The 18,944-nt window shown below is 45.8% G+C and overlaps 1 protein-coding gene across 1 annotated transcript in view; it reads left to right on the top strand.

Annotated features, from left to right (window-relative positions):
• The window catches only part of Cstpp1 (centriolar satellite-associated tubulin polyglutamylase complex regulator 1), a 173,613-nt gene that overhangs the window by 118,898 nt on the left and 35,771 nt on the right, over nt 1-18,944 (top strand). Inside the window, exon 4 of the mRNA XM_052182955.1 lies at nt 17,684-17,768. Coding sequence (XP_052038915.1) covers nt 17,684-17,768 — 85 coding nt within the window. The remainder of the gene's footprint in view (nt 1-17,683; nt 17,769-18,944) is intronic.

Here is an 18,944-nt window from a genome sequence, read left to right as displayed (position 1 = left end):
TCCCCTGTTTCATGTACTCCCACATTCTTCTACCATACACCACACCGCTCTTCACATCTCATCACACTACCACTTCTTAAAAGTATTTTGACTTTGCTGGCTGTGTGCCCCTCCCCCCATTAGAATATAAGCACCCCCAAAATGGGAATTTTAATGCAGTGGGGTGGCACACACATGCACTCCTAGCGCCTTGGAGGCAGAGGAAGCAGAATCAAGAGACCAAGGTATGTCAGACGTGGTGCACACCTTTAATCCCAGTATTTGGGAGGCTGAGGCAGGTGGATTTCTATGAGTTTGAGGTTGACCTGGTTTATGTAGTAAATTTCAGGGCTGCTAGAACCACAGAATGAGACCCTGTCTTGGGGGCAGAAAACTGAAAAAGAAAGAAATAAAAGAAAGAGTTCAAGGCCAGCTTCAGCTGCATAGAAATTCTAGGGCCATCCTGTACTACCTAAGACTCTTTCTCAAAAAAGAGGTAGGGGAGCTGGGCATGATCACATATGCCTTTAATCCCGGAAGGCAGAGGTAGGAGGATCTCAGTGAGTTTGGGGAAATAGTAATGCATTAGATAAACCAATATTTCCCTAGCTTTTGTTTATTTGTTTGTTTTGTTTGTTTTTTGAGGCAGGGTTTCTCACTGTTGCTCCTGGCTATCCTGGAACTCTATATGGACCAGGCTGTCCTTGAACTCAGATTCTTCTGCCTCTTTCCCTCCCCAGTGTCGGGATTAAAGTACTGTGTCTCTATCCCCCCCAAAATGGTAATTGTTACTATCAAGAAATGGGAAGGGTAAGCAGATACATTGTTTAAGGAGTGGAATACAATAACAGTGTTTCTTAAATGGATTTTAATAATTCCTTTTAATTAAAATTTGAATGTATTGAGTCAGGAGCTGCCTACATTGAATCACTTTTCATGTCTTCTAACTCAGAGCAAACTGCTCCTGTTGAGCAGGTTAAGTCAGGGTTACAGAGTGAGTGCCATCCAATTCCTTGCCAAGTTGGCATAATTGAGACCAAGAAGGGTGCCCACTTCCAGATTTCCACTGGGCAGTGCCGGGCTTTGCCTTCTCTCAAGACAGAGCCAGAAGAAACTGGCACAATCTAGAGCAGCTTCCAGCCCAGCCTGGGTGTCTCCATCCACCCTTCATTAGGTTCCAGACTGTCCCCAGTTTCCAAAGAAACTACATTCCTCTCCATAGGTTGGGAGCCCTGCAGTTCCCTCTGTAGTGAAGGCCATGGAGATGCTGTGGAGATGCTCATGCCTTAGTGCTGCTCACTGAGAGGCAGAACAACCAAAGGAACTTCCTATTCGGCTGGCAGACATGGAGCTGGTCTCTTCAGAAGTCCTTCCACAAAGAAGTCTTCTGAGAAGTTATCCCTTTGTCCTCATATGGCATGGTCTTCGAGATATCAAAGATTAAAGAGCCCCCATAGGGGAAGGGGATCCTTTTGCCCGAATATCTTAATTTGCCCCCTCGGTGCAAGTGCATTCATGTTGCTGGGCTGGCTGGCATACTCCCTGGCAGTTTGTACACTTTATTGTCATGACTTTGTGGTCTCGTTGACATTAGGATGGGTTTCAACCACCGGAGGGGATACTTCCACGCTCCACTGCTGCTTCTCTTGCAGGCTAACAACTCTTCTGTTGGTTTCAGCTTTTAGACACACCCACCCAGTCCACACCCTGTGCACCCTGGTCTTTTATTGCTGCAGTGTTGACTTTGCATGCTGCTGGTAGTTCAGTTTTCGGAGCACCTGCAGAGAATTAACCATCTCTCTTTGCTGCTGGGGATCACCGGGGCCTTTGATCTGTTGGATTTCTGTACTTCTGGAAATGTTGGAGGACTCTCTAACTCCACCAAAGTACACAAAGGTGCTATAATAACCCCTGCAGCCTGACCTTGTAAACTAGCCCTGCTTAGAGACCAGATGCTGTTCACATAAATACATGTGGAGAGAATGCTTGTTACCTATTTTCTGTGTACCAAATACTGTTCCAAGCTCCTAACGTAAATATCTCATTTAATCTTTGCCAAAGGCCATCCAGGAGCTGGCCCTATTTATTTCTATACCCTTATCTCTTATTCCTTTCATCCAAAGAGCTTGCCTGTTTGTTCCTAAACACTTACAAAAACAATGTCTGTTACATAGTAGATGCTTTATGATAGCTATCAAATTAATGAAACTTGGCATTTTAAATACCAGTGAGAAGGGACTGGGAATTTAACCTAGTTGTAGAGCAGTTACCTAGCATGTATGAGTCCCAGGGTTAAACTACCGATATGGTATGCATTCAGACACATGTACACATGTGAGAGGGGGTGAGAGGCTGTGAAGTAGTTGCTTTTATTGTCCCATTTTTAAAATTGCTTAGATTTACTAATTTTTATAGGGATTAGTATCTTTCTGAGTGTGAAATAAATTCTCTGGGATTGGAGTTCCAAGAGCCCCCGTGTGGCTGCCGGGGAGACAGGCTCTGTCTACATAGATACTAATCTGCTGTCACTTCCCCAAGGCTCAGGATGGAGATGTACCAGGAAGCATGCTCTGGGCTGCCTAGGGGTAGACTCTATTGCCTTTAGGATTTGACATCTACACAGAGATAACAGAGACAGAAGTCACTGTATATTGCCAGCTTGGTACCAGTCCTTGTGGTGTAGAAAAACAAGTAGTGGTCATCCATACCCTCGAGACTTGGTCTAATAGAATCTTAGAGCCTTCCCTGACTCTTCCAGACTATGTCTATCATTTTTGAAAACCTTGTTTTGTGTAGGCTTTAGTTTTTCCACCAATAAAATGAAGGTAGCAATCAACTGCGCTTGGGAGCAGAAGTCCAGACCTGTGATGTTTTGATTTCCCAGGCTCTTTGAAATCATCAAGTCACAAAGTCTAGAAACCTCCAATGCTGAGAACAATATTGTAGTGATGACAGGACATGCAGACAGGTGAGTTGGTGCTTCAGCCAGACAAATAACAGAATGCTCAAAAGTATGTGCTTTAGACTTAGGCAACCACAGTTCAAAGCCTGCTGTGTTGTTTGCCAGCTCCGCCACCCTGCAGATTACATCACTTTCTTATAGCTGCAAGTGCTGTGAGGACGAGAGTACTTACCTCACAAACTGCTGCAGTAAGGCAGATGGGAAGAGTCTCACAGTACTACCAATGGAGCATGGAGACAGACAGCAGAACTTGCTAGAGGACAGCACCCTCAAGGAGAGCACCTCGAAGCATAGTGATAAGAAAGGGCCTCAGAGACATGAGAGCTCTGAGACGGCCTCATCTTTAACTCAGTTAGAATTAGATATGTGTTGTACACACATCTGTTGAGAGACGTCGTGCATGGGGTTGAAAGATCAAAGCTTGGAGTACCTTAAGCAGCCCCTTGAGAAGCACAGTATCATCGTTGATGAAGCAACAAGAGCCTTCTCCTCTCACCTTTAGCTGATGGTGACTGTACAGGAATGCTAACTGCATGGCAGGGCTTCTGTTTTGTACCAAGAGATAACTGAAATACTGGGTGTGGTGGCCCAGACCCAGACTCCCAGAAATCAGGGCACAGAAACAGAGGAGCAGGAGTGGGGCCGCCACACAGTAAGACTGGGCCATTGAGTGCGGGCGTTCTTCACCGTCCATGCTTTGCTTATTCATTGCTGTTTATTTACCTTGTGATGTCGGGCCAGGGCCCTGAGCATGGGAGACAGTGTCTGCCACCTCAGCTCTATCTCCAGACCCACCCACCCCCCTTTTTTTGGTTTTGCTTTTTTTGAGCTGGTCTCGTGTAGACCAGGCTTCCCTTGGAATAACTTTATGTCTAAGATGGCCTTGAACCCGTGATCATCCTGCCTCCACCTCCCAAGAGCTAGGGTTGTAGGCATGCACCACAAACCCAGCTTCAAATTTGTTTTGTTTTGTTTTTTGTTTTTTGTTTATCAAGATAGGGTTTCTCTATGTAGCCCTGGCTGTCCTGGAACTCCCTCTATAAACCATGCTGGCCTCGAACTCAGAAATCTACCTGCCTCTGCTTCCCAAGTGCTGGGATTAAAGGCATTAATAATTTAAATGAGTTATACATTTACCACTCAGAAAGACAGAGGGTATACAATCATGTATACTTTAAAATGGACTTAATGGGACTAGATAAATGTCTCAGTGGTCAAACACCAAAGATACTCCTAGAGGACCCAGGGTTCGATTCGCAGCACTCACAAGGTAGCTGTTAACTCCAGTTTTAGAGAAGTTGATGCCTTCTTGTGGCTGGCCTCCAAGGGCATTATGCAAACATGGTACACAAACATCTTGTAGGTTATAGGCAAAACATCCATACACATTAAATAATTCTAGAGGCTGGAGAGATGGAGAGATAGCACTTACCACTCGTGCAGAGGACCCAGGCTCAGTTCCCAGAACACATATGGTGGCTCATAACTATCTGTAAGTCCAGTTTCAGAGGACCCAAGACACCTTCTTCTAACTTCCACAGCCGTCAGGCACACACATATATATATTTATGTGTTTATAGACATACATACATACATATATATGTATACATACACAGATAAGGTGAGAGAGTAAATCTAAATTTTTTTAGTAAATAATTATATTTTTAATTAAGAAGTGTATTATACTTAGTCTAATAAGTCCTGACATGATACAGGAAGAAGCTGAGGTGCAGACCGAGTAGCTAATTAGAAGCCCTTCATCAATGGGGAACCTGACCCAAAACTCAGTGACGGAACAAGACGTTTGGTTTATAATATTTTTTTCATCAAACAAATAATTGAGTGGGCTCATCCTTTGATATCATTAGGGTATTTTTTCATCTTCCTTTTTTCTTTTTGTGTGCCTGCCAGACCCAGTGAGCGATAAAGATCAAGGCTCAGAGCCTGTCAGCTCAGGTCCTAAGATGGGCGCTCCCTGATTCTGCTCACATTTTTATTAAAATAAGGCAAGTGGTTCCGTCTCGTTACAGGTGAGGGATCATTTACTAGGAAAACCACACTTCAGAATAAAGTGAGGCCTTGAGGACTGGAACTGCTAACTTCAGTTTCTTTCCCATCCTGACCCCAAAACCAGACACTCTTCCCTGACTTAGCTGCCTCTGCTCTTAGCCACACACATAATTATAGGAGAGAGCATGGCCTGTGCCCACAAGAGACAGGAAACAGCAGCAAATACAAAGGTGGATTCGGAATCTGAAGAGATGTGCTCACCCATATCCAGCCCTCTTCCTGGATCTTTCTGATTCTAAGTCTGGTTTTCTGGGGATGGGTAGCTATAAACCCATCATTGTACATGGAGGTTAGCAGATTCTGACAGGAGAGCAGGCGTCGCTCTTCATCCGTACACCTACCAGCTGGCGAGGACCTCCCTACTGACTGTGCCAGTGTCTGTCTCGGTCCAACTGCCCTCAGTGAGTAAGCCCACTAGCCACTGCTTCTGTTTATATTTATTTAGAAAAAGAGAAAGCATTTTTAAGCAAATCAAATGCATAATTTGGCTCACATCTTGTTTATTCTATGGCTGCCTTCAACAGTGAATGGCTCAGGAAAATAACTTATTTAGATTTTGTTCTCTGCAGCTTTCTTAAATTCTCATCAGACAGTTTTGCTGATAAAAAAAAAAAAAGTTCATTCTGAAGCACTCTGACAGAAGAAACAAATCTCTGTGAGTTCAAGGCCAACCTGGTCTACATAGTGAATTCCAGAACAGCCAGGTCTACATAGTGAGACCCTGTCTCAAAAATACAAAAAAAAAAAAAAAAAAAAAAAAAGGAAGTTCATTCTTCCAGCTCGATTTTAAATTGGAAAGGCAAAAGAGGTTGAAAACCCATGTGTATCTGAGCTACAGAGATGACTCATTCGTTAAGAGCACTGGCTGCTCCTCCAGGGAACCTAGGTTCAGTTCCCAGCATCCACATGGTTGCTCACACTGTCTGTAACTCCAGTCCCAGGAGATCTGACACCCTCACACAGGCATACATGCAGGCAAAACACCGATTCACATAAGATAAGTCACTTCTAAAAATATATTTGTGTATATACTGGTATGCCAGTATATAGCCCTATTAAAATTGCAGACACAAGTTTTTAATGGCTCTTAAATGTTTATTTTTATTTTATTTCTTGTTTTGTTTTTTATTAAAAAAAAAAAAAAAAGATTTGTTTATTATACCTAGTAAGTCTGCCGTAGCTGTCTTCAGACACTCCAGAAGAGGGCATCAGATCTCACGGACGGTTGTGAGTCAGTGCTCTCAACTGCTGAGCCATCTCTCCAGCCCTGTTTCGTTTTTTTTTTCAAAAGAGAATTTTTCTGTATAGCCTTGACTGTCTTGGAACTCACTCTGTAGATCAGGCTGGCCTCATACTCACAGAGATCTGTCTGGCTCTGCCTCAAAAGTGCTGGGATCAAAGGCTTCGTCACCGCCCAGCTTAAAATGTTTGCTAATACTATTATTCCATCTCTGTTTTCTTATTGGCAATCAAAGGGAGATGGCCTAGGCCAAAGATGGCAGAAAGATGGAACAGTCTGTGGTAAATTTAAACACTAACAGCAGAAGTAGCATTTAAGGAGTATCTACCCAACTCCCTCATGTGTTAGGCTATTTTTCATCCAAAGAAAGAAAGAAAGAGAGGGGGAGGGGAGAAGAGAAGAGGGAAAGAAAAGAAAGAGAAGGAAGAAGGAAGGAGGAAAGGCAGGAAGGAAAGAAGAGCTCTCAAGGACCTGGACGAGAAGCCAGGCTGTGTTTTGGGAAGAGGCTGCTCCCAGTTCAAGTGTTCAACTTCACCCTGGCACTACCCCTTTCTTGGCGATGTTGTCCCTTGCTATTGCTTGTCTATAAAATGGGGGGTGGTGGGGGTGGAACTGGAGCTTGGTGGTAGAATGTTTGCCTAGCATGTGCAAGGCTGTAGTTTAGATCCCTAGAAGGTGGAACTAGTACCATGGTCCACAGGGTTGTTGGGTTTTTTCCCTGAAAATGTCACGCACAAATACAAAGTATCTCAGTCATGTTCATCTTCCACTCCCTCTATCCCTCCAGCTCCCCACACACCCCTCCAGCACGCCTTCCATCTCTCTCCCAGGTTCATGCCTTTCCCCCCAGGGCCCACTAAGTGCTATTAGTGCCACCACATGCACCTGTGTGGCATCATCACTGATGCATGGGCATTCTACCCACTCTTCCCCTAAGAAAAGTGATTCCCCTCCCCCAGCAGCCAACAACTGCCAATAGCCCGTCTATGGGATGGGATATCAGGGGCCTTCCCAGAAACCATGCTGGAATGTTTAGCCCTCCTGATCTTGTGGAGATCTCCACAAATGACTTCATGGGCTGGATCAAAAGTGATGCTGCCTGTGGAAATAGGCGTAATTATTCAGTCTGTAGCTGAGCCATCAGCACTAGTGAATGGTGTGACAGAGGACGGGCAGTGGTTAGCTGTCTAGGAAATGCTGTGCGCCTGCCTCAGGCGAGAAGCCCGTAAAGTCAGTAAAGGGGGGCATGATTAAATAGCCACGAGATAAGGAGTGTGATTGCTTCTGCCCCCACAGGCTCGAGCTCAACAACTTCAGTGAACTGTGTCTTTTGGGAGGCAACACCCTCCCACCTGTCTTAGTTAATGTTTCCATTGCTCGGAAGAGACACCATAACCAAAGCAACTCTTATAAAGGACAGCATGTAACAGGAGCTGGCCTCCAGGTCAGAGGTTCAGTCTACCATCATCGTGGCAGGAAGCATGGCAGCATTCAGGCAGGCATGGTGCTGTAAAGAGACACCATGACCATAGCAACTCTTTTTTTTTAAAGATTTATTTATTTAATGTATATGAGTACACTATAGCTGTCTTCAGACACACCAGAAGAGGGCATCAGATCCCATTACAGATAGTTGTGAGCCACCGTGTGGTTGCTGGGAATTGAACTCAGGACATCTGGAAGTGCAGTCAGTGCTCTTAACCACTGAGCCACCTCTCCAGCTCCTCTCCAGCTCCCATAGCAACTCTTGTAATGGAAAGCATTTAATTGGAGACTTACATTCAGAGGTCTAGTCCATGATGGGGCGTGCGGGCAGACATGGTGCTGCAGAGCTGGCTGAGAGTGCTACTTCTGGATCCACCGGCAGCAGAAAGACAGACACTGGGCTTGACTTGAGCATTTGAAACCCCAAAACTCCCCCCAGTGTGGCACACTTCCTCCACCAAGGCCTAGTCCCTATCAAGTGTCACCACTCCCTAGTGACCAGACATTCTCTAATTTTTGTTTTTTTGGGGTTTTTTTTTTTTTTGTTTTGTTTTTCTGGTTTGGTTTTTTTTGTTTTTGTTGTTTTTTGTTTTTTCGAGACAGGGTTTCTCTGTGTAGCCCTGGCTGTCTTGGAACTCACTCTGTAGACCAGGCTGGCCTTGAACTCAGAAATCCACCTGCCTCTGCCTCCCAGAGTGCTGGGATTACAGGTGGCCACCACTGCCCAGCGACATTCTCTACAAGTGGAAAGCTGAGACACTGTCAGGTTGTACCCAGAGGGATGCTCCTCACAGGACTCAGACCAGGGCAGGGCCTCTGTATCAGGATGTGTTTCTGAAACAGAACAGACTCTTTCTTTTCTAAAACAAGCTGGATCCCGTCTTTCTGACTAAATGCCCCCCCCCCCCCCACATAAAGGCTTTTTACACTTCCTCATTTTTCAAAGGCAGATCCATTGCAGATACATCAGCCATCAAGGGCAGGAGAGGTATCCTCTCACCTTCAGTCACCGTGAGGAAGGGCTCAAGTTCATTCTCTGTGTCAGCTCTTGGCCTGTTAAGCCATTTCCGTCTGCTTGAGAGCAGGAGTGCTGTAGCATTCAGAAGCACGTGCTTGCTGTGCCTTGGCTTGGCTTTTCTATATTGGTTTTGAAAGGGGAAACCCTGTCCTCTTTGACTTAAAGCAAGATGGCTAGGAATCAAGGCACATCCTTTAATCCCTGCACTTGGGAGGCAGAGGCGGGCAATCTCTGTGACTTTGAGGCCAGTCTGATCTTCAAACTGAGTTCCAGGATAGCCAAGGCTACATAGAGAAACCCTATCTTGAAAAAACAAACAAACCTTCCTTAGTCCACCCAACCTCAACAGTTCTATCTGAGGGCCGGAAAACAGGGCTCAACTCAATAGAGGGGTCTTATGTGGCAGGTCAGGCCTCTGTTTTAAGCCCCCAGAGGTGGGTAGGGATGGTCATGGTTAGCCCACAGACCTGACCAAATTGCTAGGATGTAGATAAATAATCTTCTATTGAAAATGCCCACATTTCTTTTTTTTAAAAAAAAAAATACTTACTTATTATATATAAATAAGTACACTGTAGCTGTCTTCAGCCACCAGAATCTCTTGATGGTTGTGAGCCACCATGTGGATGCGGGGATTTGAACTCATGACCTTCGGAAGGGCAGTCAGTGCTCTTAACCACTGAGCTATCTCTCCAGCCCTGAACATAATCTTTGGTATTTTGGGACAAGGTTTCTCTATATAACCCTGGCTGTCCTGGAACTCACTCTGTAGACCAGGATGGCCTCAAACTCAGAAATCTGCTTGCCTCAACCTCCCAAGTACTAGAATTAAAGGAATGCACCACCGCTGCCCGGCCCACATTTCATTTGTATCTGATACCACAGTTCCTAGGCAGTTCTTGTTCATCTTAAACATTGCCACAAGATCATTGTCTTGTCTGATTTAATAGTTTTCATAGAATCCCACTAGCCAAACAAAAATAGGCAAGATATAGTTCTCACTTGGTGCTGTGCTTGGCCATAATAAAATGTGAAAATAAAGAGTTTGGCTTCTTGCTCCTCTTTGAACACACTAAATAGAGCTCTGGGGAGTGGTGATGTGGCAGAGGCCAGAGTTTATAATGGCTCAAGCGTTAGACCCCACAAGTTATTGGAAGCCACTCTGTCTCATTCCTTTTGTGGGGTCATCTCCCTTTCAGTAAATTATTATTATTTCCCTCTATTTATAATATAAAATGAATGTTGCCAAAGAAGATAGCATTTAGGAACACAGACTGTTCTTCTGGGCTTTGCTTGACAGCTACACGGCCCTTAGGATGTTGGCAGTTTTCCTGTGACTGTGGTACAAGTGTTCCAAGGAGAGGGGAGCTGTCAGTGTCCTGCTCCCCACCCTGCCCCCATCCTCATTCTCCCTCAGTTCTCTTTCCCTCTACAGAGTAGCACTGAGAAGTATTTACTCAGCTGCGGCCTGGTAACAAAGCCTCCATACCCTGGGGATGAGAAGGGCGTTGTGGTCATGCCCTGAGCTATCCGTGGCCTTCCGGGCACCTCTTGGCAGAGCGTGCTCGCCAAGGGTGAGTGTCATTTAGAATGAGCCTTCAGAGCTCCTGCAAAAAACAAACATCAAAACAATTGTAACTGAAAATTGAAGAGTCCACTCGTGGTCTGTGCTGTTATCTGGCCTCTGTGGCAGTTTCTATTGAAATCAAGCAGCTAACCAGCCTGAGGTCATCCAGGCCTCTGGGTTTCCCGTGGCTTTGCAAGGTTTCATTATCTCTAGCCCTGATCCAGCATCAGCTCATGCAGCTGACACACAGATGAGTTTAGACTAAACCCTATTGTACTGGAACCCCACACTTTGAGGGATAAAAGTCCTAGATTTGGGGCAGGCTCCCTGAGGCAGAGCTGTGCCCCAAGTCCTTCCATCTGGTACTATTCCACGGCTCTGTGGTCGTGGCTCTCTGGCTATGGTACAGGCATCATTTCCCAGGCCTCTGAGCACAGCCGCATGCCACCACAGTTCTTGTGAGAAAATGGTGTGGAGACACATGGTGGTCTGCAAAGAGGATGCAGAAGTGACCAAGCTGCCTCCACAGAGCTTCAGAGGCAGGAATTCCACAGCAAAAAGGCAGGCCAGATGTAAAACAAAACAAACAAACAAACAAAACAGAACAAAAAAAAAGCTTTCTTTCTTTTCCTACAAATGAGGCCACGTTAGCTTTTAAGTACATTGAGTATCAGTCGTTTCTGACTAAACTGATTTTCTTGTCTAAATGAACCTTGTCTCAGTCTCTAGGATTGGAGATAACCAGCAGGAATGCTCTGAGTCTGGGGTGCTTATCTGGTGCTCACACTGAATCTGTGCTGATGGTGAAACACATTTCTGTGAGGCAATCCCTCAGCTTCCTTTGGTTTTCATGGTAAAAGTAGTCATTCATCCCAGTACAAAAGCATTCAAGCTGACCAAACTGAGCCCTGGGTGAGAAGATTCTGGGACTCAACCAGCCTCTGCACAGCGGCATAGTAACCGTGCTTTACTGTGTTTGCTGACAGTTGTAATGTCTGCCAAATAGAACATTCACCATTTTTAGTTCTTTGCAGCTTCTGGATTCCCTCAAATATCCATTTCCAGAGTAGTTCTTATGCCTAGAGATCCCCCTTCTCTGAATTCACATATTAACTTCATTTCTTTTCTTTTGCTGTGATAAAGATACTCTGAAAGGGGGGCTGGAGAGATGACTCTCTGGTTAAGAGCACTGGCTACTCTTCTAGAGGATCCAGGTTCAATTCCCAGCACCCACATGGCAGCTCACAACTGTCTGTAGCTCTGTTCCAGAGGACCAGACACCCTCACACAGATATAAATTCAGGCAAAATACCAATGTACGTGAACTATAATAAATAAATAAATAAATAAATAAATAAATAAATAAACAAACAAACAAACAAAATACTCTGAAAAGGGACCTTAAAAGTTAAAGGGTCATTCGGGTTCACAGTTCTGGGAGGAATTCAGTGCAACATAATGAAGCAAGCAGGTGTGGTGTCAGGAGCAGGAAGCTGAGGGGACAGGAAGTGGAACGAGGCTATAAAACTTCAGAGCCTGCCCCCCCCCCCCCCATGACACAGTCCCTTCAGCAAGGGTCTGCCTCCTAAAGGTTCCATAACCTTTCCAAACAATGCCACCAGTTGCAAATGATGTATGCAAACACAGGGAGCACACTCAGAGCACAACACACGATGACCGTAACACTGCCCCTGAGAGCTGTGACTTCGGGTCCCTCTGTGATAGGTGGGTTAATTCATCCATTTCTTCCACATGTACTCACTGTGCTAATGTCAGAAGTTATCTGGGTGGTGTAGTTAAGCCTACATTCCAGGAAGTATGTTTGTTTATTTGTTTAGATTTATTTATTAGGTATACAATGTTCTCCCTGCATGTATGTCTGCACACCAGAAGAGAGTGCCAGATCTCATTATACATGGTTGTGGACTACCACGTGGTTGCTAAGAATTGAACTCAGGACCTTTGGAAAAGCAGCCAGTGCTTTTAACCTCTGAGCCATCTCTCCAGCCCCCTCAAGTTTATTTTTTTATTTTTATTTTCTGGTTTTTTGAGGGGTAAACAGAGGATAGTCTCTCTATGAAACTCTGGCTGCCCTGGAGCTCACTATGTAGACCAGACAGGCCTTGAACTCACAGAGATCCCTCTGCCTCCCAAGTGCTGGGAATAAAGGTGTGCACTACCACACCTGGCTTGGGACTTCAAGTTTAAATTAATTAATTTAAAAACAGTAGTACAGTTTTAAATAGATCAGTTACTTTGCTGACTTTTCTGATAAAGATATCACATATATAATATATATGGCTTTTTGTGTGTGTGATTTGCTTACAGCAATCTCACCAGGTAGTGCTGTGCTGTGCACACTTTTAAACAAGGAAGTCAAAGTGCAGAGAGGTTGTATAACTTGTCTGCTGCTAAGTTGTCTAATTTGTTCTGATGCTAGGTCATCTGGTTTCAGAATCTGAGCTCTTCACCAACACAGCTGCCCTGCCTGACAAGCCACCCTGCCCTGTTGAATTGGCCCACCTGAGGGGAGTCTGTATTTTAACTTAGTCTGTCAGTCACCTGGCATGAATAATCCTATCATCAGAAGTCAAGCCTCCATAAACCAGCTGGGTCCCACCTGCGAGGTTGAAACTCTATGGCCTTTGGAGCCAGGATAGGTTTCTGTCTAAAGAGCAGTTTTGTAAACCAGCTGTGTCTTTGAGAAAAAAAATTGATTTACCAGAGAAGAGTTTTTTTATTTCTAAAATAGTCAAGCAAATACTAACACTCATGATGGGCCAGATGTGTGTCCATACACTTACATTCACTGACAACTCTGCAACACTCATACAAATACTTTATGGGTGGAAACTGGGGCATGGAGTTATCAGTTAAGTTTCTTTTTTTTTCTTTTTTCTTTCTTTTTTTCTTCTTGCTCTGGCCCTGTTCTATCCAGCCCAAAGATTTATTTATTATATGTAAGTACACTGTAGCTGTTTTCAGATAAACCAGAAGAGGGCATCATATCTCATTATATATGGTTGTGAGCCACCATGTGGTTGCTGGGATTTGAACTCAGGACCTCCAGAAGTCAGTGCCCTTGACTGCTGAGCCATCTCCCAGCCCCCTTAGTTAAGATCTTAAAGTCAATGAGAAAGCTGAAGTTTAGTCCTGACTACTAAATGTTTGAGCTACAGCACTGCACAGCCTCTGGAGATGGTAGCATTAAGGTGGCAAACCCTTGGTCTAGGGCCAGGTACTGGTTGGTAAGTCCAAGTAGATTGTCAAGAGACTTCACCTCTGGCCACCCACACGAAGAGAAACACCGATTTGTGGAGAGGACTCTGATTTCAATCTTAGACAAAAGTCTCTGACTTTGAACTTGGAGGGCCTGCTGGCTGAGCTCTGCTAATTGTGGGGGATCCGCGGGTACACAGCACATCACTAACCTTCCTGCCCGCACCTGTGTGATGCTCACTCGCAGGTGGCTGGGGTGAGCACGGAGCCAGCCAGCCGTGCAGGTGTGCTGCTGCTGTCCTCCCCTGCTGGGGCTCAGCCTGGCCAGCCCAGCTGCTGAGCCCAGCAAGCAGTGTCAGTATTTCCTGTTTACAGTAATTAGAACCTTTCAGTCTCCGTTTCTTACAAGAAAGATTCCAATTCATGAGGGCTGTCTCCTTGATCCAGTTCACCTGAGGCTGGTTACTGTTGCAGTTTGTGTGGAGGGAAGCTGGTGTCTAAGCCTTCCCATATCAGATTGATAAGATCCTGGTGCTGAAGTGGTAGCTGCGTAAACACAGTATCTACCTCCCGGATTTGGATTCTAGTTCTGTCTTTGTGCACACACAGTCTGAATTGGTTTGTTTGTGAAATGGGGATGAAGATAGTAACATTTGGGCCTGCGAGATGACTCAGGGGGAGGCTTTGAGAGCCCGGCATCCCAGGTTCAGTTCCAAAAGATGGAAGGAAAGAAATTGTTCTGGGACCTTCAAATAAGTTCCGTAGGGTATACACACACACACAGAGAGAGAGAGAGAGAGAGAGAGAGAGAGAGAGAGAGAGAGAGAGAGAGGGAGAGAGAGACTTAAAACCGTGAAGATTAACCAGTAATCTCAGTACTCAGGACACACAGGCAAGAAAGACATTTGCTGGCAGTTCTAGGCAAGCCTGGGCTAAGTATGAAAGACTTTGCTTTAAAAAAAAAAGGTGAAAATCAGAAAAGATAATGCATGTAATCCATAAACCTTAGAGAAAGCAGAGCCTGACTTTAGTAAACACCCTACTCAAAGCACCAGTAAATAGTGTTTTCATTAAGCGCCTCTTGCCTTAGAAGCCTTCCTGTTGCCCTGACCCTCAGCCTCGGGCCCCCCTCTCCCTGATCATAGGTTAAGTCTTCCAAGCTTCCATGTGCTTACCTGTGGCTTGGGGGATAGAAACAATGGCGCCATGAGATCGCTGTGAAGTGCACTGGGCACAGAGCTAGTACCAGTGAAAAGCACTCGTTACTCTTTTTATTATTGCACTCATAGTACAAAAAGGCTGCCAGGAGACTCTTTGAGATCTTGAAGAGAATGCCAGAAGCCAAAGAGCCTGGTGTGCAGAGCCACATCTGGAGTTAGGGGCTCCCGGGCCTCAGGGGCTTCACTGATGCTGGGCCTGGGACGCGGGAGAACAGCGGCTGAAGGAGTGGATAGATAGGAGTGGAAGTGAGTTTGCCCAGGCAGCCTGACAGAAACCCTCCAAGACAGAACACTGTAGATTAAAGGATTTAAATGCAGCAAGCAAAAAACTACCTCCTAAGGTGGTTTCCTCTTCTCTCCCGTGTTTAACCCCCAGGATTTAAAAACAAAACCAAAACAACTCCAAGTGTTTGATGTTGCTAAGGTCCAGACATTCTGCTGTGCACTTTATAGATAGCATCTCTTTTGACTTCAACCCTGCAAAGTGAGGCTGCCATCCCCGCTTACAGCGGAGAACCTGAGATGAAGAGATTACGCGTTTGCCTGGGGTTCCATACCTGAATTAAGGAGCCGGTTTGATGCCTAGCCAGTGGGGCAGTGGCTGGGTTCTGGAACCAGTCTCTCCACTTGCAGTACCCATCTCCAGAGGTACAGGGTGGCTTTGCCTGGCAATCTCTGGCCTTGATATTATCTGGCCACTGCCCTAATAGAATTTGAATTGCTCTCTCACACTTCAAAGCTGTTTACTGGTATTTTCCTGTATCTCTTTCTGTAATGACTTTCCTCACTGAGCACTGGAGTCAGTCCCAGAAGTGGTAGGCAGGATGTAGTAACACCCTTTTGTTACTTTTGTTACTTTACAGAGGCAAAAAGTAATTTGTATAAATTTTTCCCCACCCTTAGGAGGGAAATGGTATTTGAATGTGTGAGTTAGAACACCATCAGGAACCTAAAAGGGAGCTGGGGAGATAAGGCTGGAGATAAGGCCTCTCAAGCCGGAGACCTGTGATTAAATTAAAGGGCTGGAGAGATGGCTCAGTGGTTAAGAGCACTGACTGCTCTTCCAAAGGTCCTGAGTTCAATTCCCAGCAACCACATGGTGGTTCACAATCATCAGTAATGGGATCTGATGCCCTCTTTCAGTGTGTCTCAAGACAGTCTATTCTCATACACAAAATAAATAAATTAACTAAAAAAAAAAAAAAAAAACTCTTCAGCACAGACTGTTTAAAAAAACAAAATTTAAAAAGGACTCAGCGCTGGAAACCAGGAGCCAGAGACTGATTCTTCTCCTCCCTTAGTTTTTTCTACCTTGTTATTCCTCATATATCTTCCTAGGGTGATTTCCTTGGTGATTTGGAGAATATACTAATCCCTGTGCAGTTTTTGGCATCCACCCCCCAATAATAGTGTCAACGTGTAGCATAAAAAAAAAAAAATCTCTTGATTCAAAGATAGTACTCTCTGTCCTCCATACCTAGAGTTGTGGAGCAAGAAGGAGGACTTTTCTCCTATCCCAAATTACTCCTGCTCCTCACTGCTCGCGAGCAGTGACGCCGAGTGGCTGAGTATAACCATTCCTGGCTTCAAACGAGAGAGAAGACAGTGTGGCACATGAGGCCAAGCTCAAGGCAGAGAAGCACTCTTGGTCCCTTGACCGACACTGACACTCAGTCTGGTCTTCTGGTGCCCGGCCTTTGGCACTGTGGTTAGTTTAACTCTGTGCCCCAACCTTGCGGTGTGCTTTGATGAAAAAGTGGTCTGGGCCTGACCCTTGGAGATTTGGGGGTTTTGTCTTAGAAAAGTATCAACCAAACTAGCAGGGGCAGAAGGTCTGGATTCCTGTGGCTTGGGCTAACTTAGGTCCAAAGAAACCAAGGGCCGACGATTGTCTCCGTGGTTGCTCAGCACAGCCATAGCCTCTGGCTCCCTGCCTCCCACTTAGGTGGGTGGTTCCTGCTTCACTGTGAGCATGGCCTTCCGCACCTCGCCAGAAAGCCGGAAAGCTTGCTCCTTGGGAGATCTCAAAGCCTGCTGCCAGGCTGCTCCGGAGCCTTTCTTTGTAGCCCAGGCTCCAGCAAAGAACAGGGAAGCTCAACTGTGATTCCTCTCTGAGATTCGCCACTTTGGCAAATCTGGACCACAAAACTCCTGGCTCCTGGCTCCCACAGCACTGCTTCTGTAGGTCGGGGAGTCTTTGTTTGCCACGACTGTATATCTTGGACCTTTGTCTTGGCTTCCTGTAATAGTAGGATGACCAGATTTGTGAGTAAGCATCCCGAAGAAGTCAGTCTGCCTTGGGAGGCAGAGCAGTTAGGTCTGTGGGTTCTTGTGCTGTGTGTTTCTCTCCCCACATGCAGCGTGCTTGCCGAGCTGCCTGCTGATGGTTCCTAGGTGGTTGGGGGCACGCAGTGGTAAACACTGCCATGCCAGAGACGTCCAGAGACTCACCAACTTTGGCATGACTTGTCACCCACATTGTTTGGAGTCAGGGAAAGCCAGGGTAAGAAGGCTGATGTAGGTGCTTTTCTTGTTTTCCTCTCTTCACCAGGCTAGTTCTCAGACCAATGACGCCCCTTTAGTCAAAATGTAACCAGTACCTCACCCAGGGTGGTTTGGTAGAGATTCCAGTCTTAAAATCTCATCTCTTTGGCCAACTGCAGTGTATGCCTTTAATCCCAGTACTCAGGAGGCAAAGGCAGGCGTTTAAGGCCAGCCTGATGTACACAGTTGCAGACAAGCTAGAGCTGCATAGTGAGACCCTGTGTCAAAAAGAAAAGAAGAGAAAAGCAACGCCTCACCCTGCACACTGACTGGCCTTCAAACCGTAGCAGCATTCTGACAAGACTGGGCCCAGAACCCATGAAGTGAGCACACGGCCTGACCCGCAGCCTACCTAACAGCCCTTTCCCTTGCCCTGCAGACCTGCTGACCATGAGGGAGTACCACTGTCTGCTGCAGTTATTGTGCCCAGATTTCCCGCTGGAGCTCACTCAGAAAGCGGCCAGGTATGTTTGCCCAAGACTGAGTTTTCTTTTTCTTTTTTACTGTGATTGTATTTTTTATTAATCATTTTATTTGTCTACATTTCAAATGATATCCCCCTTCCCTTACTCCTCCACAACCCCCCATCCCATCTGCCCTCTCCCCCATGACCTTTGCTTCTATGAGGGTGCTCTTCCCCACACCAACTCCCGCCTCACCTCTCTAGCATCCCCTACACTGGGGCATCAGACTTCCACAGAACCAAAGGCCTTTCCTCACATTGATGTCAGATAAGTCCATCCTCTGCTACACATGTATCTAGAGCCATGGGTCACTCCAGGTGTACTCTTTGGTTGGTGCTTTAGTTCCTGGGAGCTCAGGTTAGTTGATACTGTTGTTCTTCCTGTGGGGTTGCAAACCCCTTCAGCTCCTTCAGTCCTTCCCCTAGCTATTTTATTGGTGTCCCTGATCAGAGTCCGGTGGTTGGCTGTGGGTATCTGCATTTGTATTGGTCAGGATAGAGAAATACTCCAAATTTAAGAGCTGAGCAAAGGGCTAGTGAGATGGCTCAGTGGTTAAGAGCACTGACTGCTCTTCCAAAGGTCCTGAGTTCAAATCCCAGCAACCACATGTTGACTCACAACCATCCTTAATGAGATCTGACTCCCTCTTCTGGTGTGTCTTACATATAAAAATAAATAAATCTTAAAAAAAAAAAAAAAAAAGAGCTGAGGAAAGGCGCAGGCCCCTTGGTTTGTCCAGCCCCAGCATCCAGTCCATCCATCTCTGAGAGTTTGTGGACGCCAGCTCTCATACATGGTGGATTGCCTCTTTTTTTTTTTTATTAGATATTTGCTTTATTTACATTTCCTCATTACCCTTTCAAAAACCCCTTATCCCATCCCTCTTCTCTCTGCTTACCAACCCCTCCCCCCACTTTCCTGACTGGCATTCCCCTACACTGGAGCATTAAGCCTTCACAGGACCAATAGCCTCTCCTCGCATAGATGTCTGAAATGGCCATCTTCTACTACATATGTAGCTGGAGCCATGGGTCCCTCCATGTGGACTCTTTGGTTGATGGTTTAGTTCCTGGGAGCTCTGGGGATACTGGTTGGTACACATTATTGTTCCTCCTATGGGGCTGCAAACCTCTTCAGCTCCTTGGGTCCTTTCTCTAGCTACTCCTCTGGGAACCC

Source organism: Apodemus sylvaticus, chromosome 5 (assembly GCF_947179515.1).
Source record: "Apodemus sylvaticus chromosome 5, mApoSyl1.1, whole genome shotgun sequence".
Classification (NCBI taxonomy): domain Eukaryota; kingdom Metazoa; phylum Chordata; class Mammalia; order Rodentia; family Muridae; genus Apodemus; species Apodemus sylvaticus.
The sequence above is the reverse complement of the archived record's forward strand: the minus strand, read 5'-3'. Positions and strand labels throughout refer to the sequence as shown.